The 26,250-nt window shown below is 48.0% G+C and overlaps 9 protein-coding genes across 9 annotated transcripts; 2 read left to right on the forward strand and 7 right to left on the reverse strand.

Moving 5' to 3' along the window:
* Nucleotides 1–265: 265 nt before the first annotated feature.
* Nucleotides 266–1,777, reverse strand: PENARI_c005G09013 (uncharacterized protein; the record flags this gene model as incomplete). Its single annotated transcript, XM_022629928.1, has 2 exons — nt 266–900; nt 976–1,777. 2 exons carry the CDS (start codon nt 1,775–1,777, stop codon nt 266–268), a joined length of 1,437 nt encoding a protein of 478 aa, XP_022490177.1.
* Nucleotides 1,778–2,859: 1,082 nt separating this feature from the next.
* PENARI_c005G01570 (MFS transporter) lies at nt 2,860–4,482 on the reverse strand (the record flags this gene model as incomplete). Its single annotated transcript, XM_022629589.1, has 1 exon — nt 2,860–4,482. The coding sequence occupies one exon, from the start codon at nt 4,480–4,482 to the stop codon at nt 2,860–2,862; it is 1,623 nt and encodes a 540-aa protein (XP_022490246.1).
* Nucleotides 4,483–6,382: 1,900 nt separating this feature from the next.
* PENARI_c005G06971 (uncharacterized protein) lies at nt 6,383–7,414 on the reverse strand (the record flags this gene model as incomplete). Its single annotated transcript, XM_022629828.1, has 1 exon — nt 6,383–7,414. The coding sequence occupies one exon, from the start codon at nt 7,412–7,414 to the stop codon at nt 6,383–6,385; it is 1,032 nt and encodes a 343-aa protein (XP_022490604.1).
* Nucleotides 7,415–7,723: 309 nt separating this feature from the next.
* PENARI_c005G05706 (fungal specific transcription factor domain-containing protein) lies at nt 7,724–9,675 on the reverse strand (the record flags this gene model as incomplete). Its single annotated transcript, XM_022629763.1, has 2 exons — nt 7,724–8,801; nt 8,852–9,675. 2 exons carry the CDS (start codon nt 9,673–9,675, stop codon nt 7,724–7,726), a joined length of 1,902 nt encoding a protein of 633 aa, XP_022490120.1.
* A 1,062-nt stretch (nt 9,676–10,737) lies between these two features.
* PENARI_c005G00035 (uncharacterized protein) lies at nt 10,738–11,758 on the forward strand (the record flags this gene model as incomplete). The annotated part of the gene is made up of 3 exons (XM_022629520.1): nt 10,738–11,403; nt 11,458–11,555; nt 11,605–11,758. The coding sequence occupies 3 exons, from the start codon at nt 10,738–10,740 to the stop codon at nt 11,756–11,758; spliced, it is 918 nt and encodes a 305-aa protein (XP_022490377.1).
* Nucleotides 11,759–12,093: 335 nt separating this feature from the next.
* On the reverse strand, nt 12,094–14,019 carry PENARI_c005G11792 (glycoside hydrolase family 32 protein; the record flags this gene model as incomplete). Its single annotated transcript, XM_022630063.1, has 2 exons — nt 12,094–12,211; nt 12,266–14,019. The coding sequence occupies 2 exons, from the start codon at nt 14,017–14,019 to the stop codon at nt 12,094–12,096; spliced, it is 1,872 nt and encodes a 623-aa protein (XP_022490399.1).
* Nucleotides 14,020–14,424: 405 nt separating this feature from the next.
* PENARI_c005G04347 (uncharacterized protein) lies at nt 14,425–20,565 on the reverse strand (the record flags this gene model as incomplete). Its single annotated transcript, XM_022629707.1, has 2 exons — nt 14,425–16,571; nt 16,764–20,565. The coding sequence occupies 2 exons, from the start codon at nt 20,563–20,565 to the stop codon at nt 14,425–14,427; spliced, it is 5,949 nt and encodes a 1,982-aa protein (XP_022490204.1).
* Nucleotides 20,566–22,142: 1,577 nt separating this feature from the next.
* Nucleotides 22,143–23,126, reverse strand: PENARI_c005G09575 (uncharacterized protein; the record flags this gene model as incomplete). The annotated part of the gene is made up of 1 exon (XM_022629959.1): nt 22,143–23,126. The coding sequence occupies one exon, from the start codon at nt 23,124–23,126 to the stop codon at nt 22,143–22,145; it is 984 nt and encodes a 327-aa protein (XP_022490396.1).
* Nucleotides 23,127–24,392: 1,266 nt separating this feature from the next.
* PENARI_c005G07199 (endo-1,4-beta-xylanase) lies at nt 24,393–25,879 on the forward strand (the record flags this gene model as incomplete). Its single annotated transcript, XM_022629844.1, has 9 exons — nt 24,393–24,636; nt 24,693–24,733; nt 24,783–24,831; nt 24,893–25,014; nt 25,070–25,215; nt 25,269–25,357; nt 25,511–25,599; nt 25,662–25,727; nt 25,790–25,879. The coding sequence occupies 9 exons, from the start codon at nt 24,393–24,395 to the stop codon at nt 25,877–25,879; spliced, it is 936 nt and encodes a 311-aa protein (XP_022490267.1).
* Between the last annotated feature and the right edge of the window lie 371 nt (nt 25,880–26,250).

A 26,250-nucleotide genomic window follows, 5' to 3' on the forward strand; every position in this document is an offset into this window, starting at 1 on the left:
AGGAACGGCCGCCATTCCACCTGTAACTTTGGATGTCCAGCCGTTGCTACTGCCCTGTAACTCACTATTCAGCACCCGCCTAGCGCTGTTAACAACCCTGAACAGTTGAACGTTAAACGGAAGTTATCTGTATTGTACAGTATTGTTACTGATCCAAAAGCCACCAAGCCCCGACCAGATTGTTAACCATACCCAAGCACCGATAAATCTCCTACCTGTCGCAATCAGGCACGGCTTAACTTACGCGTCACTAGGGCAACGCAGCTCAATTGAGCACTGGTGCCAATGTCATTCTCCCCATCTTAATCGATAATGTCTGTTCCTGCCCCAAAGCATGGAGGTCCCTTTCCTCTTCCAGTAGAAGATCCATGAGTAGAGTTTCGATATTCGTAGCGATATTGAGAAATGCCTCCGAAGTTTCATTGAAATCCAGCCTATCCTCAAGTGGCCAGCCATCCCTTCTCATTATAATCTCGGAGAGAACGCTTGCTCCTTTTTGGATGATCTCCGCGAACTGCGCGTTTTTGCTAGGCTCAGTGGCTTTAAGATCCACGGTGAATCTGCGCGTATCAATTGCGGCTTGCTTTAGGGCCGCCTTGTTTATCGAGGCCACATATTTAGGCCAGCCTTTGCTCCGGAGACGGAGACGAGACATTTGGCGCAAGATGAGGGTCACATCGTTGAAAATTTCGCTTAGACCGCAGGTGAGCAGGGGTTTGTAGAGTGCTGTAGATGAATTCACTGCCGGTATTGGTTCTGAAATAAGAGACTGAACGCATCTATGTATGCTAAGCAGTTTGTCAGAGTAGAGCTCTTGGTAGTCTGGCAAATACTTGGTATTATTGCGCTTGGTGGAGCTTTCACCGGAGCTCTGCGATTGAGGAGATTGCGACGGCGACTCTAATTGAGAGAAAGTTAATATGGGGATTTGCGATAGAGATAAGAGATACCTTGGAATAGGGGATTTTCTTTTACCTGACGGTGCTTCGGAAACATCTTTGCAACGACGCCTTAATTCACCCATCCAATCTTCCTCTTCCCAATCATCTCTCAACATCCCGCAAGTTTCAGCGCCTATCATGATCTGAAGTTGCCTTAAGCAACTGACATGCGGGTGATAGTTCATCGCATAGCTTGGGTGGAAACCATTGACCCTACGGATGGTGACAAACCCCCTGTTTCCCTCACAGTGGATTTTTGCTTCGACGGGGTATTTGGGAATGTGACCAAATTTCTTCCCAACTTCGATGCTCCCGAGTTTGGATGCATCCCCCTTCCGCTTACGGAACTGCTCCGTATTAGACAGCCGTATTTTTCCCGCGCAGAGTAAGACAGAGGGTTCCTTATCAAGCATAATATGTTTCGACGCACGGAATGACTCCTCCAATATCGCACCGTCAATACTTGCTATAGATTCAGACACGTAGGGCAGTAAGTCGACGATAGTAACGTTGGTCCGAATATCGAGGGACCCGCAGGATACAGCGGCAAATACGTCGTCAAGAGCATAAAGAGTTTTGCAATCCCGGATGACGGCATCGAGGCCCTCTTCGAATGGGTGATTGTGCCGGGGCTGCTGCAGGGCGACCGCTATGCCCCCCTTAAACGCTGGGCCTGCCAGCTGCGCAGTAACTTGAATCTCGCTATGCGGTCGCTCCAGTGACTGTCCTCGAGTCTCGATGAGGGAGACGTGATTAGAAGGCTCTGTCAGATCATTGCAGACAGGCTTGAAAAGACGTCTGATCCGGTGGTCGACTGCCACACCCAGGCAAGGCATGGGCTGTATATCTGAAGCCATCGACCTCGCTCCAAGAGAATGTATTGAGCAGAAATAAGATCCATTGTCGACCGGTTGACATGGAGGTCTGACCGTGCCGCTTGAACTTGGCACTCCACTCCTCTGATGGTGCCTTCTTTCAGCCACCCCTATTATATCATTAACCCGAACGAGTGTCTTTCTCCTGTTAGCCGCCCGGGTTCCTATCCTGCATGCCACGTCACCCGAATACAATATTTCTCCCATGCCCTAGTAGCCCATCATCCGTCACCAGACACTATTGTATAGTGATGATCCATCCTTAGGATTCGGGCAATCGCGCTCGGGTCATCTTTTTCCATTATCACGCAATGCAAGGCTTATTCGCCGGCGCCTTCCTGCAAGACTAGCGCGAGTGCCCGAAGATGAACTCTTGAACATATGTTCCAACATACCTCCACGAATTCTATCAGCATTGCTCCTCGCTTCTTGCTCGTGACCACATCTGGTGAAGTACAAGGTCTCGATTTTTCAACACGCATTCCCTTTAGACGTTTACGCGCGCAGATTGCTGCAGGTCATGACTTACTTTCGACCTTTTTGACGAAACCCCAGATCTCTTTCTACAGGAGTATTGGCTCCGTTGATGTCCACTTTGCCTACAAGGATGGAGTTTATTTTGACCGCCTGTCTTTCACTTTTGATTCTTAGAATATTTGCTTGTACAGAAGTCCGTTGTCTCTCCTTTTTTTAATGGCACCATTAGATCTGTCTAGATACGTGGTGTACACACAATTACTTGTCATGGGGACTACAGTATGTTGTAAATGATCTTTGTTGATATTTGACTAGAACATCAAGACGCATTCTGGTCCTCGCATAAATCTCCATGATTCAGCTTTGACCACTCTTTTGCATTATCAATGATACGGCGCTAGAATAAACCCCCTGACACAGAAGATTTTAGGATAATGCAATGCAATATGTAACTGAAGCACCAGTATACAGTTTTGGCGCTGATGCGGTTTCTCTTCATCCCCCCAAAGCACAAGGGCCACTGAGCCAGAGTTGATCGTTCTATGATTTCTGTAAAACGAAACCTATCACCTCTCGTGACTGTTCTGGCGTTTACGGGCCTTCTTCGGCTCAGGCAGGTATTTCGCTGCAAGCGACAACCCAGAAGCAATCAAAATCAGTAGTATCCAGATAGCATAGCCTCCAGCCAGCTGTGTCCTCGCACCAAGTGCGAAGAGGCTGGTGAAGAGGGCGGGAGAGAAGGCTCTCAACCCGCTGCTATTGGTCAAGGCTAGCGCATTTAGTGTGCCCAGAAACCTCGGCGACGGTGCAATATCATTGACAGCGAGCTGGATTGCCGTGAAGCTCATGCTGACTCCACAGCCTATAACCAGTGTTACCGGCGCAAAGATCCAGAAAGCATTAACAGAAGCATCGGTGCCCTGCCGCAGGAGGACATTGCCAATAGGGAATACCATGAAGAACGCCGGCCAGGCAGATGCACAGAGGCGTATCACACCGTTGGAACCGATTCTCCGCTGTAATGGAGGGAACACTAGGAGGAGCCATGCGGCTTGAGCAGCACCATTCAGCCCCATCATCAGCGAAATTTGTAGAGGCGTGAAGCCGTATCCACCGAGGTGTATAGGAGTAAACCAAAAGACAGGCACAATAGCAGTGAATGCAAAAGCGAGGACTGCGATGTGCCCATACGTATAGATGACTATAGTCACACCTGGCGATTTCAGAAGCTCCCACGTAGAAAGATCGCTCTGGGTCGAAGCATTAGGGCCCGCCTCTTCCTCATCACTGTCTAAAGTCGGGCTCTTTTTTAGCGTCTCCTCAACAAACAAAGCGGTAGACACCACAGCGGTGGCACCGACCAGCGCCACCACCAGGCTCGAGAGAGCGTAGGGGTAGTTTTCGAATAAACGAATCCCCCCAAAGGCGCCCGGGTATTGACTTGCCGGGTTAGCAAGGGCACCACCTATCAGAGGTCCTAGGAAGATGCCCAAGTTTCCAGTGAAAGCGAACCAGCTAAACGCACGGGCCTGGGTCTTGGGCGTGCTGTGCTCGGCCACCATGGTGCGAATAGTAATGATTGTCCCGGCGAATATACCAGCAATACATCTGAATAGGATCATTTGCGGTATGGTTCTTGCCATCCCGAAGAGGCCCGTCGCTATTGTCACGCCGACCAAAGAGAAGACAAGGACGGGCTTCCGCCCGAGACGGTCGGAAGCGCGACCCCAGAATATCATCACAATAGCCTGCGTTAGAGAGAATAACGACTCGATAAGCCCGCTGTAAAAGCCGATATCCGAGTCCACAACATTACCGTTGTCCTGGACCATCTGGCTTACGTAGGGAAAGATGGAGAAGAAGGCCAAAGGCTCGATCGTCCGGGCATAGCAAAGCAGCAGGATCTGGAACATGGGCAGAGGTTTTTCATCATCATCGTCGCTTTCATCGCTAGCATGTGTAGCTGTGCCAGGTTTCAAGAGAGCCGTGGTCTCGTCTACATGGCCGTTTTCCTCGCCAAGGCCGGGGGTGGATTTTCGTCGGGACGGCCCTTTGCCCGCTTGGCTGTCCGTTGGCGAAGCGACCATATCTGTAAAGGCTAACCTTGAGATACTGCTGATCAAATAGCAGACGCGGATCTCAGGATGGGGGGAAAATATTGAGCAAATGAGGTAATTTGAGTCTGACATGGCGCTCACAAGGATAGCCCCAACTTAGATAATCGAGGTTATCTAACCCCACTGTCAGCCGTGGAGGTCTGCATTCTCAAAATATTTCAAGAAAACGATGTTTTTTTCTTTTTCTTTTCTAAAGAGCTGCCATTTACACCGAGCTTGGCGTTACGCAGCGTCAACTCAGCCTTCAAGTCAGCCTCGTGCAGACCCACGTTTTGTAACCCGCTTCATTTCGTTCTTTCGTTTCAGGGCATGGCTTCAAACCCGATTTTGTGATTGCTACCAGGCCCCAACCGCTCTAGCTCTCTAACTAATATAGGTCCCCTGATGAAGCTTTCCACGGCTATCGACCCCATTGTAATAAAAGTTCCCAACAGCTTTGCCGCTGCAGCCCAAATAAATGTCTTTTACCTGAAGGAGCGTCTGACAGCGAGCTGGGAAATACGAAGTACGGCTTAAAAACAAAGTACGAACCAAGTGTGATTGGTTCCTGACTACTCCTTGCTCCACCTTGGAGAAGCATAATATTTTCAAAATTGCCAGAGCTAAAGTGAGAATGGGTATACAGTTTTTATTTCTAAATAGAGAACTTTGAATTTCTTTTATGATCCTGTTGGTTTTGAAGTTGTCGGTCCAAAGTGGAGACGGGCGAGGCAATTGACCAATTATACATTGTCACAGGATGCGGCCGCTCCCATATATAAGTTTACGGACTTCCTGCATTGAAAAATATGGCAAGAGAATAAGAACTGGCATGCAGAGCCTTGCAAGACTGTAGGCCTCTCATAATCTTCGCTATTGTCAGTCTTTCCATAGTTGGTTCCGCTAGGTATTGTAACCTTTGATTGAATGATCTTTGTTCCCCCAACGCTCGCGCCGGGCTATAAGATACGAATCAAAGATCGTATAGATCAAGGTAAGATAACTACAATGCTACGTAACTTGTATCATTATCTCGAGTCGCCCCAAAGGTGATTGTTGATACCCTTTCACCACTGTATGGGAATTCCCTAAACAGTACTGTTCATACTCCAATTGATATAAGAATACAATATTCCTTTGCCAGACTCTACGCTCAATTCTCACAATTGCAGAGCGCGAGAAGTTTAGAAAACTCTTGCTTCTGATTCATCTTCTTTGCCAAATCTGAGAGATGGCCGAAATCCCCCCAAGCAACCCCAACCACCCCCGGTGGCTGCTTGATCTCGAACAATGAGCGATACGTGACTATCGTGAGATCGAAGAAGACTTGAAGCCTTTGCTTTTCCGTTTTGGTGCTCATCAGTTACCACTTTTGATCTCAGAAAATTGCGCACGCCTCTGAACACTCTGCCCATCTCACAGATTATTCAATCCATAGACAAAATCAACATTTGATAATCGAGCATGGAGTATTGATTTCGATGTATGAGAAGAACACCAAATTGTTCTTTTTCCTCATCCCCTCCTTAAGATCTAATACTCGACCGACTCTACTAGACCTTACTCTGCCTGCTTCCTGGCCTCACGCTTTGCCTTCTCTCTGCCCACATTGTCAAGACTTTTAGTCTCAAGCATACGGGCAACCATCTAGTCGCCAGGTAGAAGTCCTAATAATAAAGGCAAATGCGAAGTAGTCGGTAGGGGCGGGAGAGAAAGAGCGGGGGCAGCGCTGCGTGTAAAATAGAAGGGAATAGAGGAATGAGAGAAAGTGAAAGGATAACGAAGAGGGTCAAGTTAGGTCTTTTAGGTCAGGAGCATTAAAGGGAGGTTACGTGACGGCGTATTAAGGTGCTAAAAAAAAGGCAAAACTAACTCGAAAACGCAATTTACAGGTCCTCCGTTTACAGAAACAACACCATCAACAACACATAGGAGAGATTGGCTACGAAGTCGACACGACTCAACTGACAGAAACTCACACATGACGATGCGATTATTTTGAATCAGGCTTCTTAGCCATTATCTGGGTTAGTTTGCTGTTAAGATGCCTTTCCAACATTTGTTTGTGCCCATCTGATACCTTCATTTTATCCAAAGTACTTGCATATCGTTCAATGCATTCATCCAGACTGGGACCGCTCTCGAACATGTCTTCATTCTTCTTAGCAGAGACTGCATCAGCCCAAAGCGTCTCCAATTCTTCCCTCCAGCCCAGCGCATCGGCCAACCGACGAACACCATCGTCACACGTCCCAAACATGCAAACATCCTCACCACGATTTCCAAGATCGCCCGCTTTCTCATTATTGATCAAAATGCGTGGAACACCCTCTCTAACCAAGCACGGCAATCTTGAGCAAGGTGCCACTTTCAAGCTCGTCCCCATAACAAGCATCAAGTCCGCCTCGAGAACCTCCTTTTGTCTTTTCTCAAACTCGATTGGCAGAGACTGCCCAAAGAAGACAACGTCAGGCTTCACTGCACCACCGCATTCATCCTGTAGACAATAAGGCACCTCGCCCGCTCCGATAGCCTTCCTCATCAGATCGTCAGGATAATGCGCCTTGCATTTATAGCAGTGCTGACTCTTCCAGTTACCATGCGTCCACAGAACTTTATCCGCGGGGACCCCGGCATCCTGTTCAAGTCCGTCGATATTTTGAGTGAAAAGAAAATGCAGCAAATTCTTCTTGGCTAGTAATGCTAGGAATGCGTGGGTCACCGTCGGCTTAAGATTGCCCGGATGTCTTGCCCGTGCGATCGCATAGAATGGCTCAGGGGTGTGCGAGAAGTAGTTGATGTGAAAGATCGCCTCCGGGTATGGAAGTCCCAATGGTGCGAGCTTGTCATAGAGGCCTGTGGTGGGAGATCTGAAGTCTGGGATCCCTGCGCCGGTACTGATACCGGCGCCAGTTAAGACGACTATTCTTGTGGCTTTCCCATTCTTGATGCGGTCGACGATTGATTGGATGTCCGGCTTCTTAGGGGTATTCGTAACTTGTTGTGCAGTGTTCTCGTCTGACATGGTGTTCTGGAGTGAGGTAGGAAGCTCTTTTGTTCAAGATATGGATTCTTTCAGAAATATTATAAAACAAAGAGTGGAACTTAGGCCACAAGACAATAACATCATGTGATGTCAGATTGTTTGTTTACCTTTGTCCAGAGCCTCATTGGCCAAGTCACGGCCCAATCATGCAAGTATTCACGTCTAGACTGAACAGATTGACAGGCTGCAGGATTTGTGACGTATAACACGGTTATTTTCAAATTAATTAACAAAGAAGGAACCTGAAAAGTTTGAGCCAGGAAGCAAAAGGAAATGGGTATATGCTTATTATTCACACGGCATAGTGGCTTCCGTCAATTCAGTCAATAAATCCGTCCAGTCAGGTGTATCTAGCTCCGCGTAGGCGCTGCCATCAAGGATCTCTGTCCAAATGTCCTCAAGAGGTAACGGATCCGACAAGGGCTCTGACAGCAGTGTCGGTTGACTGTCGGAAGTTTGTGGAGAGAAGCTGACCATTTTGGGGCCCAGAGAAGTAGTCGCAGCAAAATCCGCTTGTGGGACACTAGCGGCTGCGACATTCTGTATAGAAGACGCAGGGGGGTCTGCCTGCGATCCACGAGAAATGGGTCTCTTTTCTTGCTTGCAATATTTTCGCAGGATGTCCATCATGGCATTTATTCCCTCGCGAGCAATGGGTGAGGATTGCTGTGCCCGGCTCAACATGCGACATGCATCCAGGACTTCCTGTTTCCTTTTTTCTTCCAAGATGTCATCCCAGTTGAAGCAGACATCGATAAGTAGAATAACAGCCGCCATGAAAACGTGGTGCATGACTGCCCATATCATCGAACTATGCGGAGTAAACACGGGCTCTTGCTTATCCATCATGCGCTTCACCTCCAGGACCTTGCGCGCGGAACGAAGTGACACTACATGAGAATAGGAGTACCGGGGATCTTTTGCTCCACGCACAAAGTAGTGGCGATGCAAGCGACAGAGTCGGGAGTGGTAGCCTTGTTGTACGATAGAGCGTTGCCATGCTAAAGTCGGGCGCTCGCGGTAGAGCGCTGCATATTGGCGTCGGGAGGTTCGATCAAAACGGAAGAAGCCCGGGATCTCAGCGCAGGCTTTGTGAAGTTCGCGATCCAGCTCAAGTATTGTTTCATATGGTACTTCTTGCCCATTAAGATGGTTCTCTGCCGTTTCGTCCACTATGTGACGGCATACGACAGCCAATCTCATTCGACACAGGCTGTATGACATATCGGTCGGTGAAGAAAGAGGCAAGCCAGTTTCTGTGTGTTCGATATCCTTGTCATCGACATTTAAAGGCTCTCGTACTTTCATTTGTTCCGGTTGGACCGTGTATGTCCACTCCTGGGGACCACTGAGGAAACCTAATAGCCTTGGGTATCATCAGCGAAGTCCAACTGCATCTTGATGACAGAAGCCTACCAGTCATATGCCGCCAAATCCCACCATAACCGACGTTTGAGTTCAACATTGGTTTTGTCAAATTCATTTGCTGCACGCTCATCCACAGATTGACGTGAGTCCACGAGATGAAGTCGCATGCTGATGGCTTGACTCATAAATGACCTGTGTACAAAGAATGAACTGACGGAAGGTGGTAAATTCATGTTGGAAAGGTGATGACCGATGATCATAGTCGCTTGTAGTCCTTCGATGGTCGGGTATGCAATATAATTGCCTTGAATCAACGCAGCTCCGGCTAGAAATGTGGTATCCTGGCTACAGAGATCTGCGCATTCCGATGATTCCATCAGAAGTTTGTAGTAGATGGCCGAGGCAATTATGCTGAACAGCAGGGCAGCATGACCGAAATTCATACTCTCGTTGCAGGCAACTCGCTCATAAATACTTTCAATCTGCCGTTCGACCTGAATTTGTATGATAAGATGATATTGGAAATCGAGATAGGCGCAGTAATACCGGAACAGGCTCAACGCTTCGGCCTTTGGGGGCAGATACGACGGCAGATGAATCGTGGCAGGATTTTCACGCAAGGCAATTGGATCGCGTCGAATCATAGCAGATTGGACACCGGGAACCGGGTATTGCCGCATAGATGAGCGTTCACTTTTTTGATTTTGGGAGAGCTCTGCTCTCAAAGGGGCAGGAATCGCGCTCGGCACACGATGCCCCATGACTATAGTCTCAAGCCAATCTGCTGTTAAAAGAGGCTCGTTCGGATTCCGTTGTTGTGTTTCTGTGTCGACTCTGGTGCTCCGTCGCAAGGTTCGAGGTGGTTCAACCATGATGTTGTCCAACACAGGCCTCTCCTCTGTTTGGCTACTGGCTTTCACCACCCCTGAACCGCCGGTCCTGTAAATGCATTCCAGCTTGCGCATAGAACAGTTACCGCAAGGGTAACCCCTATCGCACTTCGACTTCTTCTTCCGACAGGACTCACACGACACCGGGTCCTGTCGGGGCTGCTTTTTTGGAGGCGATCCAGCACCCCCGGATTCAGTCTCAGCATTCGGCCTTCGCTTCATAATTTTGAGTAAACATTAAAAGAGCCAGAGGACATCGATGAATCAGAGGATCAAAGCAGCATGAGAATATCCCCTGCGGCAAAAATTGGGAATGTTGAGTCTGGATGACCGGAAGGTCCGCGGAGTCTCCGGTAAACACTAACCCCGATTCGTCGACCACATATAGCCAAATTCTCAAGCCAACAAACAACTCCGAGCGTCATCACAGCCTCGGAGACTCCGGTGAAGCATTTTTAACCTTAGAGATGCAAACAGTCCAGTTTAATATAAATATTGACGATTTCTACAATGTGTTCAATCTCCACCTTTATAAGATCTCCTGGTCGCCGATAGAGTCCAAGAGTCGTCAACGTTGAGACGGGGAAATGGCATCAACTGAATACACGTGCGTCATATTCTCATTTCAAGTGTCAATTCGGAAAGCTGACTTTTCCAGACCTCGGGCATGGCTCGTCGTATTTGGGGCCTTTACTTGTCTCTTCTGCACTGTCGGGTTCATGAACTCGTTCGGCATATTTGAAGAATACTATGGCAGGAACCAGCTTTCCTCAAGTTCATCATCTACCATTGCATGGCTAGGGGCTGTTTCAATCTTCTTCCTCTTCTCCATTTCTCTGGGGTCGGGTGCAATGCTTGATATATTTGGTCCAAAGGTGAACTCATTGAATCGAGCTATGATGAGATGAAGCTTACCTCATATTGTATGTACAGATCATGGTTTACACCGGCTCTATCGGTACTGTATTTTCAGTTATGATGATTTCAATTTGTCAGGAGTTCTACCAATTTCTACTTGCACAAGGAGTTTTGTTGGGCATCTCCATGGCCCTGGTATCATGGCCTATGCTCGCGCTGGTCGGACAATACATCAAAATTAAACGTGCAGCTGCGATGGGTATCGTCCTTGCAGGCTCGTCCCTAGGTGGTGTTATTTGGCCGATCGCAATTGACAGACTACTCAACAATCCCAGCATTGGGTTTCCGTGGACCATGCGAATCGTGGGCTTTATTATGATACCTTGCTTCATCTTCTCTTGTTCCGTTGCCAAATCCCCAGTCGCACCCTCAATCAGTGCAGATAATGAGAGATGCGAGGAGTTGGATGATGAGAAGACCCCCGAACAAAGCGTCAAGCCGAAGAATCACAGGGAAGAAGTCTTGGGTCTTTTCAAACAGCGTTCGCTGCAGCTACTGTGTCTTGCCATGTTCATCGTATATTTTGGGATGTTCTCACCATTCTTCTACACAACATCTTTTGCTGTGGAAAAAGGTTTCTCTACAACCCTAGCCTTCTATACCGTCTCCATTGTGAACGGCACTTCATTCTTTGGTCGGATTCTCCCAGGTATCATGGCTGATAAATACGGGAAGTTCAACTGCTGCATTCTGGCAACTATAAGTGCAGGAGTTGTCGCATTGTGCTGGACCAAGGTAACGTCTGTCACTAGCCTTGTGATCTGGTCTGCTGCGTATGGCTTTGCGTCTGGGGTGAGTCGTCTTCCTTATTACGGAGAATGCAAATACTAATCGGTGGTAATCTAGGGTATCCTATCTCTTCAGCAAGCCTGTGCTGCACAAGTTGCTAGCCGTAATACTCTTGGTCTTGCAATTGGAAGCGTTTCAGGATCTACAGCTCTATCGTATGGCCCCTTTTTCGACCTAGTGTTGCATATTCTGACAAAATTACAGAGCCATGGCCAATATACCCATCAGCGGTGCTCTTGCTGAGAAGTACGGATATCTCTCGTTGTCACTATTTTCTGGTGTATCATTGCTCCTGGGGGCCATTCTTTTGATCGCTGCTCGTATGGTACAGAGCAAACAGCTTCGAGCGATCGTCTGAAATTTGTCCAGTTGACTCTGAACGGTATGTGGGGCCCGACCTAGACAAAATGTGGGGGGCTCCATGATACAAGTCCGGGGGTATCTTCGGAGCTGGCTCGGACATGACTCTTGGCCTATGGGGATTCGCAGGAGAAGGTTTACTGTAACTCTGCAGCCCAATAACATACAGAAAACAAAAGTTTATCACCTGCTTTATGAGATATATTCTAACATGCTGATTGTGTGGCTGTAGAGCCCTACATGGATACCTGTTATTTCAAAATACATACAGCTCAAGCTTAATTTTTGGCCAAGATATACTCACATACAAAAACATATATAATACATCCCCGTTTATTTTCTCTGGGGCCAAGCATTGTACAGTCCTTCAAAGACTGTCACATTTCCAAAGGTTACTTCTCCCACACCGTTGTGGAAAAAGCTAATATCGGTCGAATTTGCATACCAGGACCTGAATATCAAGTTAGTGAGCTGTGTGTTATGCGATGACACTAGATGTACTTACCGTGCCCAGGTGCTCAACGCGAAGCGTCCATTGGCATAAATCTCCAGAACGCCACTATCCACCACGATAGTGAGCTCCAAGATCTCGATATTTTCAGCTCCATTCTGCGCGATATCGAAAAGGCGCAGGCGACCTGCCTCGTTGTCGCTGCTGATTCCATCAGTAGTCTTTGCTGCAGCACTTGTGTTGCTGCGGTCGATAATGATGGATTCGTTTGAGAATTGGTAATAGATGGACGTCGACTCAAGCTCTGACGACAGAATCTTGAACCCGGATTGAAGATCGGAGCCACGGGCTGAGCTTGGGAAAGAAATGTTTGCGGTCAGAACGAAGAATTTGCTTGATGGTGAGGTTTCAAACGCCACGTCTCCAGCTTCGGACAATGTCCGACCTGCCTCGACAGAGGAGGACCCAGAAGTCAGAGCATCGTAGGTCTCCCTGGCAATTGAGATTCCCATAGTCTGGAGATCAACTTGGCCAGATTCCTCGCGAGACACGCGCCAGGAAGACAGTGGCTCGCGTGCAAGCTCATTGTCTACAACATTGGGAAGAGTTTCAACCTTCAACTCGCGTGGGAGAAGAAGGGTTCCGGTCCAGTTTTGCTGAGCTTTAGGGAAGCCAGTTGCCAACTCGAACTGATCTCCAGTGAGCCAGACATAGGAGATGAAGCGATCAGGGGCGCCGCTCTTAGCAGAAGCCTTAGAAGTTGCTGGTAGGATCTTCCCCGCAGCTGCATATGATGACAAGCCCCAGTCAAGGAAACCTGCCATGGTGGGAGTGAAAGCGACAGAATCTCCCTTGGTGATGTTTCCTGTTACCCACAACATGCCATGGATGGAAGTAACTCTTGGAGTGACAGGTGCCTCTGATCCCTCAGTGCCGAGTGTCATGAATAATTCTCCGTCCTCGCTGTACCCGTCTTCATTCAAGCTGAAGACGTTGCCAACCTCAAAGTTGAAGCCCCATCCTCCAGCCCAGTCACCATTACCCCAGGTTGTGTTGACAGGTTCCTGCCACCATTGCCCGAGATATTCCCAGTACTGGAAGCCCGCATCATGCTGGCGATAGAGGAACTGGCAAGGTCCGATATTGTGAACACCGCCAGAGATGGCGATATACCAAGTTCCTTGGGTACTGTTGAGCGCTGAATCCAATGCCGGGTTTTGGAAGGCATATGGGTCACGGAATGCCGTCACATTGAGGGCGAATGGCGGTGAAGGGATGACCGGGCCTTGGCTGAGCTTGGTGAAGTTGCGACCACCATCATAGGTAACGGCCAAGGACTGGGTTTCGCTTCCCCGGGTGTAGGGAATAGACCAGTGAATTGGGAGATAAGACACCGAAGTATATAGCAATGTTGGCAGACCATCAATGCCATTGGGGATCACTGAGCCATCGAAGACAGCCAGCGGATCATTTTTCCCTCCTGCAACAATTGAAGGACGTCCGTCGGGCATCAAATCCGTGTAAGTAGCGAGATCATCTGTGGTGGCGCCTGCAATTCCGTCGTGGAGGAAGCCCACATGGAAGAGTCCTGTCTTAGGATCAGTGTAATGCATGCACGGATCGCCTATCTTTCCAGATGGAGGGAGTATATGAGCTCTCGGTCTCCATGTGTTAAATAGCGTGGCATTCGCTAATGTCGATAGGTTTGGAGGCGCCGAGTTGTAATCAACCGAGGAAACCTCGCGACTGAAGACAGCACATGCTGCTCGGTCGGCCAAAAAGACAAAAATCGCACTGGACAACTTCATGGTGGAGATCTCATGCTATAGTTGTTCCATTTATTTCGCGGGGTATAACCACTTTTATATCTCTAGTTAAGAGCTACAGGTATTTTCCCGAGATTTAATGATGCCCAGAACCAATTAAATAGGACATCTGCGCGGATCTGGATCGCCTTGTGACGTTCATTGCCTCTTTGGACGCATTCGGAAGTTTCCATGAGACAACGGCAAAACCGCGGGGAATCTCCGGGTGGCGATTCCCCGACGTACGCAAACAGACTTCCGATGCACTTCCTTCCTTGTTTCATGTATGTAATTGATCTTAACCTGCCCCAAATCAAAACAGGGTCCTTCAAATAACACGAAATATACAGTTGCCATTCCCAGTGAGCTTTAAAAACAATCACGTGGAGGGGTTAGAAAAAAGAACCTTTACTCCATCGGCTTCCTTTCGAAAAGTTTCAGGATGTGTTCACTGCCACAAGCAGCAGCCACATCCAAGCTAGTTCGCTGCTGCATATCCTCGGCCATAGGATCTAGTCCCATACTGATCAGAATTTTGAAACTTTGTACCTCATATTCGACGGCCTCCTTTTCGTTAAATTTGCTGCGACTACGTACTGATGCGACCAAATGAAGTAAGGTCGAGCCAGCATTGTTGCGGGCAAAGAAATCGGCGCCTGTTTCTTGGAAGAAATCAAAGCAGGGGCGACTTGGTTCTTCATCGGATGGAAAAACCCAGTGGTCGCTGTTCTGTAGGATATATCTGAAGAGTGGGGTTTCACCCTTACGGTTTTTGGCATTGATGTCGACACCAGCAGCGAGGAACTTTCTGAAGAGGTCGAAGTGAGACTTTCGTTCTGGGTCTGGCGAGAGCTCATCAGCCAAGTAGTGAAGGGCCGTGTTCCCATATGAGTCTGGTTGGAGTGGATTTGCGCCCAGTTCCCAGAATAGATCCATGTATTGGAATGCATGCTGACGCAGAATTTCGTGGAAGAAGGTATCACCAGCCAGGTTGGGTTGATGGATGAGGTTGGGATTCTTTTCGATGATAGCCATGCAAGTCTCCGCAAAATCATTTCCAGGATAGTAAAGTCCTATATGATGGAAAATGTTTTTACCATACTTGTCTCGCGCGGCGACATCTGCACCGCGGTCTATAAGCTCTTGGAGGACTGTTTTGGTAACAGTTTCCTGCCCCTGAGCACAATGAATCTCTGTGTTCAATGTTTCATAACTTCGGCATGCGGCGAGAAGTAAGGTTTCACCGCTAGAATCGCGAAGCTCGAGATCCAAAAATGGCAAGTGGAACAATGGCTCGATCAGGAGCCCGGTGCGCAGAAACTCATGAATGACTGTTGTTGTTTGCGGTTCCCACACGTCCAACTCTTCTGATTCATCCATATCCGAATGCTCATCATATCCCTCTTTCATCACTCGCACGTCTTTACTGAAGTAGGCATATAGATCTGCACCGTGGTTGAGGAGTGTTTTCACCATGCGCGTGCCCCGGGAGACGTCTTCTGGTTGGTACATTGTTGGTGTTCCGTAGCCAAGTACATGCAGCAGCGGCGATACTTCAGAGTCAACAATTCGGACCCCCCTGGAGCGACTTTTGCATATTCTACCGGGTCCAGGCTTTCTCAAGTTGGCATAATCGCCCTGGGCGAGGAGAACCTCCAGTTTCTCAACCTGCTCCAACCCAATGGCGGAAAAGATATCCGAGGCAGTAACTGTAGCACCATTGGCCAGGAGCAGCTTGAGTAGCGTCAAGTCATTGCCAGCCTTTGCCAAACATGTCATCCCTTTGGCATCCACGGCATTTACATCTGCTCCGCACTCAATGAGCAGCTTTGCAGCATCTTTATGGAACGGGCCTGAGTAATGTGATCCACTCAATGCAGTCTGTAATGGTGTCGCTCCATCATCATCACGTAACTCCACATTAGCGCCCATTTTGATCAGGTATGGCAACGCCTTTGCCACATGCCACCAGCTTCCTCCAGCAGCAACTTGATGAAGAGGTCCACCAGATGGAACAAAAATGAGTTCTTGTATTCCCCGCGATGGCGATCGGCATTTGATATCCAGGTTAACTCCAATCTCCTCAACAAGAAATGTCAAGACGCTCATATTAGGCAACTCGGATAGACAGGCAGTTACTAATAGAGACCTAATGAGGCTGGACTGGGAGCAACTTGCCTTTGCCTCTGCCATTCGGCACCATTCGTGGTCATCCAGATCGAGGACTGCATCACGGGGACAGACCCGGGCCAGTATATCGTTGAAGCCCCATTTAACAAGTGAATGTAGCAGGGAATGAGCATCGCGATTGATACGAAAAGGGTCACCTTGTTTTGCGATGGACTCCTCAAGTATTTCGTATTGCCTTCGGAACAACAGCTCTTCCAGAAATTCGATGCTCTTAGATGGGTGGTCAGCGTCGTCAGAGTTGCTGTATTCTCTCAGCGCTTGTTGGGTTGCTTCGAGGCGGTATTTTGACGTAAGGTACTCCAGGCGGTTTGAATGGTTGAATAGGATATCCGGGCACATGCGTGTCCATAGCCGCGAGAAGCAATCTACAGTATATTCGTGATGATTTGACACAGCTTCGTAGAAAGCGAAACTAAATGAGCGACATTTGGCAAGTGGAATAGGATCCTGAAGCACCAGAAACTCCAATATTGCATCCAGTCGAGTCGAATCATGGACTGTATGTGACCAATGTGACCTATGTGACCAATGTGACCTATGTGGCCTAGGTGACCCACCGCCCGTGCTGAGAGCGCCATCTTGATCAGAGCATGGGCGTTTCGTGTCATTGAGCAAGACGCCGGCTGCATTGTAGGAATAGGTGTTCTGGATGTGATCCCACAGTGTTTGCTCGGCTTCAAACTGCGCACACTCCTTAAATAAGGAGCGGTTTAGTTCGGTCTCATCCATCAAATGAACTTCTGCGCCGGCTTCGAGCAAGATTTGAACAGTCTCAGGACGTCCCGAACGACAAGCAAGGTGAAGTGCTGTTTGGCCTTCAGTATTTTGCTGATTGATGAATGCTCTTCGCATGTCGTCCCCTACTTCCAATAACCTAGAGCAGAGAAGACCAACGATATTAGGCAGGCGTGCCCGGGCTGCAGTGTGAAGGGCGGACATTCCTTCATGTGTTACTCCAAATATGTCCGCCCCAGAGTTAAGGAGCTTGTAAACATAGACCTCAGAGATTGTCGCAGCCAGGTGCAGCGGTTGAACACCATCAATGTCACAGGGATTCGGATTATTGCAAATGTCAAGGACATAGTCAAGGGAGCGCAGGTGCTCGTTGGGAGTTTCCACCCTAGCACACAGTGTGTGCAACACGGTATTCCCGCGATGATTCGCTTGATCTATGGCCAGACCCAAGCCGCAAAGATGCTTCAGAAATGCCAACTTACTAATGTTGGAAATTTTCGAGGCGGCAATCTCAATCAAAAGTGTATTCCCCTCATAATCTGTGAGAGTGGGATCAAGCCCAAGACTTATCATATGGTCTAGTCGACTGATTTGGTGACAGCATTGATGCAGGAGAGTCCGCCCTTTGAAGTCGCGTGTGTCAAGGCGGACACCCAGATCAATCAAGGTCTGGAAGAGCATGGGGTTTGACCTAGAGATTTGAATGGAGTCAATGTGCCTAAAAAGCACAGTACGACCAGCTCGGTCCCGTGCTTCAAAATCTGCACCAGCTTGCAACAGGATAGGTAGTAACTCGTAGGCGTCCTCGCACATTGTGTGTAATGGAGTGTCTCCTACTCGATTTTTCAAGTTCGGATTGGCGCCGCAGGACAATAAAGCTACCACTATTTCACGGTAGTCTTCCACGGGGTGTCGGCGTCTTTCCAAAGCAATATGTAGCCCGGTATTACCCTCTGCGTTCATGACATTGACATCGGGCTTATACTGCAGAAAGGCAAGCGGGGACTTGTTTCGCTCAAGGCGACACATCAATGGAGTTTTTCCAGTCTTGCGAAGCTGCTTGTTAATATTCACAAGGTCCGATTTTAAAAGCACTGGTAAAAGCCGCTTGTCTTCAGCTCCGTCGGTATGGAGAGGTGTCTCGCCTGCGTCGTTCTCACCAGTGGGGTCTGCCCCAGCCTCCAACAAAGTTTTGACTAGATTGATTTGATTCGCTCTGCAGGCGTAATGCAAGGGCGTAGAGCCTTCCGGGTCTTTTAGATGAATATCCGCACCCGCATCAAGTAATGACTGTAGACCATTGCTGCAGATAGGGGATTCACGAAATGTCCCACAAAGGGAATGCAGAGCCGTAAATCCTCCCAGGTCTCCACCTTCCCGCCTTCCAAAGTAGCGAGTAGAACGATGACTTCCTTTTCCGGTGAACTCATCCTTAGCTTTCGCACAGAATAAGTTGGGATCAGCCCCAGCCCGCAACAATATGTCGATTGACTTTTGGTCGCCAGCTTCACAGGCTTTGAAAAGTGCGGTGTCTCCTCGAAATTTCGCATTAACGTCCACTCCAGAATGCTGAAGGACCAGATCCACAACTGCTGCTTGTCCTCTTACTGCTGCCCAGTAAAGGGCTTGTTGGCAAGTTTGAATGTCGTTTAAGAAGGGTAGGAAAGCAGACACTGCCTCAACATGGCCAGCATGGCATGCATACATCAGTGGTGTATGCCACACTCTGAGAGTATAAACATCTGGCCTGCGATTCTCGTGTGTGGGGGTCATTGGATCAACCCCAGCCGAGAGCAAAAGTTTGACGACTTCAGCATGGTTCTTTCTGGCAGCATAATGCAATGGCTTGAGTCCTGATATTCCCTGCACATTAGGCTTAGCTCCATTAGCAAGTAGTACTTGCACAGTGTCGCTGTGCCCTGACATTGCAGCCCAGCAGAGAGGAGTCTGACGGTTACTATCATACATTTCCGTCTCACTCTCGCGTTGAAGCAAATATCCTACGTATCCAGCGAGGCCGGTCCCCGCAGAAACATGGAGGGGTGTTATACAATTGATCCCGGCATCCGGCCACATCATGGCAACCAAGGCAATAAATCTCTGCTGATGCGCAAAGATTGTATCGAGCAGCTCGTAGACGGAAAAAACGTCTATACCAGCTTGTTCTGCGCGCCGAGCATGGATATGCCAGTTTTCGACTGCATAGTCCAAGAAGGGAAATTGCAGTCTCAATTGGGTTCCTTCAGCATGTTCAAGACAATAATTTACATTTTTGTCAAACCTTTCCTTGATTCCAGAGTGATCCAGACAGGTCAGGTAATCCAAGCAAGCAACAGCAAGACGTTTGTTAGTTGGACCAGCGAGAAGAACTGGATAGTCATCATCGCAATCACTGGAGCGGGTGAGTCCCTTTAGAAATTCGGTGAAGGAGTGGTGGGCAACTGAGACTGTCTCATCAGGTAGGATTTCAAGCAGCGGACCGCATGCCGCTCTGACCAGGTCTTTAGTTGCTTTCAAACTGCCACTTTCATCCGTGGCATGAACGACCTCTGAGATTTCAGCGATTTCGAGGAGACGCAGTGGGCGTGTGGCATGCGTGACAAACTGCATGATAAAGCGTTGGAAGTCATCAGGTACTCCTGATCGTTTTGCGTGTTCACGCAAGAGGTCGTTGTACATAACATTCAGATCGGCCGGTAATGCCCTGAGGACCTCGGTCGGGTCGGCACCTGGATCAAGGAAGGCATTCATTGAAAGCTTTGCGTATAAGAACAAGCCATTCGCTCGACCTGGAACGGCCTTTTTGATGGTTCCCCAACACTCAGGCGGAACAGATGAGCGTCCAAGTTTATATTGCACGTATGCAGCGATATCATTATCGACCAGGTGCTCTTCCAGTCGAATGTGAGCGATGGAAGTCGCTCGCAAACAGTTTTCCACAGCAGCTACCGGGCGTGAGGTGATTAAGACTTTGATATTTGAAGGGCGCCACTGGCCGAGCTCCGCTAGATCATGCAGGAATTGATCATTCCCCTGATCCATCTCATCCAGAGCGTCTGTGACGCAGTAAGCCTTGGGGAATGAGGCCAGTGCCAACTTGAGGTCTTTCCAGAGGTCGCTTAGGGAAAGAGTATCTAGGGCACGATTCTCCTCAATGTAGTCATTCAACTTCATCTGTAGACGAGGGCTGTAATTGAGGACCTGACAGAGCCAGTCCTGTAACGCGGCCTTTGGTTGATGGTTGGCATCAATGATCTGTCGAAAAAAGAAATAAAGGACCGGGACCTCTTCCTTTTGTAATTGGTCGATAATCGAAGCAGCCATAACGGATTTCCCTGACCCCGGGATACCTTTGATCCAGAGAATGCCATTGTCGGCGCCTTGGTGCCACTGTCGATAGACGGTTGTTGATGTGAGCCACTGTCCGGTTCCGGCTAGATATGAAGCGCGGTGTCTGCAATATTCGCTCCGCTCCAGGCCATACGGAGTTGGCTGGAGCCATTCCTTGATTCTGGCGACCTCCTCGACTGAGAGCGGAAGGGAGTTTCCTGTATTGAAGTCTTGAACATCTTCAACGTCGACAAAAACAGAACCGTCTGGGCTGGACTCAGAACCAGACGACATATTCCACTTCGTCGCAATAGAACGTGCCCTCAGATGTAAAAAAAAAACAAAGCTTGGGTTGAGGGAGGAAGTTAGCGCAGACGTGTTGAGGCTCAATACGTTGTTGCTATGGCACCTGCGCTAAGGGCCTAGTGGCCCCACAGTGTGAGTCAGGGTTGAAGCCAGCGTACGGCACTAATGCACAACCTTTCTGCGTTGCGAGACGTAGTCATCCAGTGGAAATGCTCAATCATTCAAAGTGTTACTACAGTGTATGTATGTGAAAGAACAGCAGAGAAGTTGAGACATCAAGGCCATACCATCGCGACAAGGGCGTTACCGTCTTACCCACCGCCTCATGTATTGGCGACAATATAAGACTAGTATACAACAGGGGGTCATAAATATGTACACAGTGCTATTATTCCTCGCTTATAAATACAAAAGAGCATAAGTGAGCTGCCGATGGGCGTGTCCATGAAGACTGCGTATGAGGCAAATTATCCGCTCTGATACTTTCAAAGGTTTTATTGCTAGGAGAGGCATTGCTGATATATTTTAGATTCTCCTCGTTAAAACCAGCCTTCTTTTCTTTTTCTTTGTTGGATTCATTCTTCAGTATAACCTGGCCGACATTCTCTTCGAGGCAGCAGAATACTCTCTCGCAATGGTTTGATCCCAGTGACTTTACTAGCCCTTCTTCTCGGTATTTGGTTCGTTCGAGACGAGAAAAGTGGGCGATGACGGGTATTATTATGAGTAGCTCATAACCACATTCATCATTGTTACCTGCTCTTGCTGATGAAATTCTTTCTCTCGTAATAGCCTTGCTATCCTGCACTTATCATTCATTTTCTGAGCCGAATCATTGTTCTGTGCGGAAATGGAATACGATTGAAGACAAGTGGAATAGACAACATGCTGCTATTCTCAATAGCGGCCTTGGTTTCCACTTTCCTTAGACTTGTCTGCGCTGTTCAATGCGTGTCCAAATTCTACCACGGACTAAAGTCGGCCATTACCAGCTCGGGGCAAATCAATGGGGTTCACACTATCTCGAGTTCTATGTCTGATGGGAGAGATCCACGCTTATACCTTGATTAGAGAACCTTTAAGCCGGATCAAGAATGATACACCGAAAAAGCATGTAACTTTATCAACAAGGCTTTTGTCCTTGGAAATTTGAAAATTCCGTCTATCGATGAGAGCTCATATTAAGGCGATCTCGATTCTCCCCGCTACGGCTCAGATCCTCAATCTTCTGTAACTTATACTACAGAGAGCTGGATAATTGCTCACGTGCGATGAGTAGTCAGACGGTCGGAAGGTTGTTTTGTTTGCAAAGAGACGGCTCTATTTGTGCCCTCCATCGTTTCACACGGACTGTGTAGACGACCATCAAATAATAGAGCCTCTATCTACATACAAATGTGCTAGCGAGTAGTAATAATACCGGTACAGAGCATTTCATCTTCATCCGACCACCAATCTCAGACGTGAGCCCTCTCCCTCCTCATATGTACTCGACCTACATGGCCATCCTCCCACATTTATCACGAGTCCGTCTTCACAGCTCTGTCCCCAATACCAAAACCCCTTTATTTCTTCAGAGTGAGCATCCCTGGTTTCCACGGTAGGGTATTGTACTGGCCACCGGAGTTCGGGTTTCGCCCCTGATAGAGGAATTGCAGATTGCATGGATCGATGGTCATTGTTTGGTCAGGGTTGGTGCGAACTAAATCGCCATGACTGATGTCGTTGGTCCAGCTTGCACCACTGTTAGCCTTTCCGGCGAAGGGCTTGCTCTCGCTTGTAGCCTGCGGTGTCCACGAGCCGCCGAGACTACTAGCGGTGAATGAATGGAAATATCGCCCTTGTGATCCAATTGCCTCGACGATCATGAGGTACTTGTTTTGGCCTTTAACAGTGTACACTTGAACTGCCTCAAATAGGTTGTTCTGAGTGTCACTTAGCACCACCTCTGAACCTGTTCCGAAATTTCCTGGGAAATTGCCGATAGGCATAGTGGAGCGGTAGATCTTGCCATTGTCTCCCGCAAAGAAAAGGTACATATGTGTAGAGTCACCGATGAGGGTCTGATCAATAGCGCCAGTACTTGAGCCGGTGATCTTTCCAGAAAACAGGGCTTGCTCCGATGACCATGAACCACTAGTAGGATCACTTGATGTTCGATAGGTAAAGGTGCTCGAGCCCCATTGATAGGCTAGGACCCAGATATTCTTCGGTTGGAAGTAGAACAAAGTGGGCGCAACGGCTGTAAAGCTCATTCCGTTTTGGCTGGCAGATGTCATACCAGACCAATCCGAAAAGGCGCCGAAACTCATCGAACCGTACTTCCCACTTCCGTCGGTAGTTGATGCATAGACGATATGCTTGTTGTTGAAAACCACGTTGGTAAAGTCCTTGATTGCAGTCCATCCAGACTTAGGGTTCGCGAGAGCGCCAGTTGAGGTCCAACTATAACTCGATGGGAGCGCACAATCAGCAACGGCAACTGGCACTGATGCAAGCAAAAATATGACGGATGACACCAGGCCGGACTTCGCCTTGAAGAACCTCATTGTCGGTAAGGTTCTAGTCAGTGATTGTTTGTATGATTGAAAGATGATTGAATGACTTCAAGCAGAAAGCTAAAGCACCTGGGTAGGAGATGACCTTGTTTAAATGATCCAAGCACGGCTTAAAGGTTGAATTGTTTAGCCGGACAAATTATTTGAATTAGTCCTTTTCGCAAGCAAGCTCACGATGTTTCAGTTAGAAAAAAATCAGGCATGGTAGGTGCTTTCGTTATTTGCTGCCTGCAGAGATATGGTCTAGGATGAACTACATTAGCCAGAAACAATCGTCCGCCGGACTAATGCCTTTCTCGAAAGGGAGCGGTCCGCACCGGCTTTACCATTCAATTCTGTCTTCAGGCTATAATATAATCTGTAGAATGTGCAGTTGTGGAACTGCCTCCTGAGGCTGGATAAATGCATGGAAAGGATTATGACACTACACGTGGGTGTCGATGGTAACGCTGAAGAGATTTACCTTGTACTGAGACATTATCATCATATGGCTGTTTCAGTATAAGACACACTAATCTTCGAACGTTTTCTGTTAGGTTGTTATCTTTTCTGTTCGGGTTGGGTGGTGCATTGTGGAAAGTTTCTTGAAGAATGTCGGAAATGATCCCGCTCGCAGGTTCCTCGGCGGATTTAGCGGAGGAGGTTGAAATTAATTTGAACATTTTTGAAACTAAGGCGAGCCTAAGTTGGCGAGGTTGAAGATAATTGGTTGGGACGACCTTCAACATAGGATTCCCGTCTTCTCCACACGGGAGGACCCTTTTTTCGTTTCCCCTGACCGCAATGTTTCCCCCCTTGAACACAAGCCAAGGCTCAAGGGTCCTCCCATTTATTTTTATATTTCGGGGCTAGAACTTGCAGTGGGTCTGCCTGCCCAAAAAGAGCTTGGCGGTTTGATAGTATCCAAAGATCAGCCTCCAGGCTAAAATCCTCTACGCAAATATTTAGGCAAAAAAGCATGGAGGGGAAAAATAAAACGAGTGAATATTAGTTCCTCTGAGCCAATTACTAGGACCCTGAATAAATATGCAATATCCGTTCTCCATCACTGAAAGAGATAGATGATGCAGTGCGGTTTTTAACCTTCGGGGGAACATCTCCATTTAGCCATCTAGCACACAGCTATGAACATCTTCCCCCAAGACACGCTGGCTCCTGCCTTATATATAAATATTGTCTCGTTCCTCCCAGACGGTCCGTTTTTTCTGTCATTCTCATTCCCATTAATCGACTTGAAGAAATAACATGTTTCCAAACATGGTTCAAATCAAGGCAGCTGCTCTGGCTATTCTTTTCGCTGGCCAAGTGCTTTGTGAACCTGTTGAACCCCGACAGGCCTCTGTGAGCATCGATGCCAAGTTCAAGGCCCACGGGAAGAAATATTTCGGAAGTATTGGGGATCAGTACTCTTTGAACAAAAACGCAAAGACCCCGGCAATCATCAAGGCCGATTTTGGTCAACTCACTCCGGAGAACAGTATGAAGTGGGATGCTACTGAGCGTAAGTATCAATATTTACGTGATCACTAGAATATGAGAAGCTGACTTGTAAAATAGCAAACCGAGGGCAATTCTCTTTCACGGGATCGGACTATCTGGTACGTACCCAGGCTTTTTGCTCCTTTGCGTGGTTCTTATGGATTATAGGTCAACTTTGCTCAGTCAAATGGGAAGCTGATTCGTGGCCATACTCTCGGTAAGTTCTCGAGCCCCTAGGATCCAAGCGTGTTACAATATGAGAGGCTAAACTCGCCAAGTGTGGCACTCCCAGCTCCCGTCTTGGGTCTCTTCCATCAGAGACAGAACGACTCTGATCAATGTCATGAAGAACCACATTACCACGGTGATGAATCGTTACAAGGGTAAGATCTATGCCTGGGTACGTGAAATCTATAGCCCCAGTCCTACAAAGCCACATTACTAATCGATCTAAGGACGTCGTGAACGAAATTTTCAACGAAGATGGCTCGCTACGTAACAGCGTCTTCTTCAATGTCATCGGTGAAGACTTTGTACGGATCGCTTTCGAAACAGCTCGTGCTACAGACCCAAATGCAAAGCTCTACATAAATGACTATAAGTGAGTTATTACCTTTCCTCTTTTTATTTAGCATATATTCTGATCTTGCAAAGCCTGGATTCCGCCTCCTATCCTAAATTGAACGGTATGGTCAGCCATGTCAAGAAATGGATTGCTGCCGGTGTCCCAATCGACGGAATTGGTAAGATATTTGCTATTGCATTTCACCGTCTATGATGACTCATTCCCTCCAAGGCTCTCAGACTCACTTAGGCGCCGGTGGCGGTGCAGCGATTTCTGGATAAGTACTCCCTTGCTTCTCTGTCAACCGAAGATTACTCACAGCCTTTCACAGCTCTGAACGCCCTAGCCAGTGCAGGAACAAAGGAGATTGCCGTCACTGAACTTGATATTGCTGGCGCCAGCTCTACCGACTATGTAAATGTGAGTTTTCATGATGCCATGACTAGTTTAATTGACTTCCCACTTAACATCTATCAATATAGGTTGTCAAGGCTTGCCTGAACCAGCCAAAGTGTGTTGGAATCACGGTCTGGGGAGTGGCTGATCCGGTAAGCGCCCATTTTCATCATGGCAAAAAAAGTCTGTATACTAATACCGGATGTTTTGCCAGGATTCGTGGCGCTCTAGCTCCAGCCCGTTGCTATTCGATGGGGGCTATAATCCCAAGGCTGCATACAACGCTATCGCAAATACCCTTTAATTGCGATACTCTTGATCTCTATCTGTGAATGCCAAGTCTGCTACTGAGTAGGCTACACTTCAGTTTGAAGTGTCCAATTGATATCAAAGATCCGAGTTGTAAGAGCAGGAATAAACTAGGGTTCTAGTGAAGCACTTGTTACTTGTTATTTCCATTGAAGAATTTTGTCTTTAAGGGAAACAATACCACTTCATTAGACTTCTTGAAAATGTCTTTTCTAACTATAAAAATATTAATCGCGTCCTGTAAATTCCCTTAACGAGAAGACTAAAGTGACTAGAAGCTTAGTCTACAGCTCTTAGCCCTAGTCATAATGATAAGGCAGATTCTAGACCAGCGTTATAGTTCCCGTGCGGGGGAACAGTCGCTCT

Source organism: Penicillium arizonense (assembly GCF_001773325.1).
Source record: "Penicillium arizonense strain CBS 141311 chromosome Unknown PENARI_contig005, whole genome shotgun sequence".
NCBI classification, from domain to species: Eukaryota; Fungi; Ascomycota; class Eurotiomycetes; order Eurotiales; family Aspergillaceae; genus Penicillium; species Penicillium arizonense.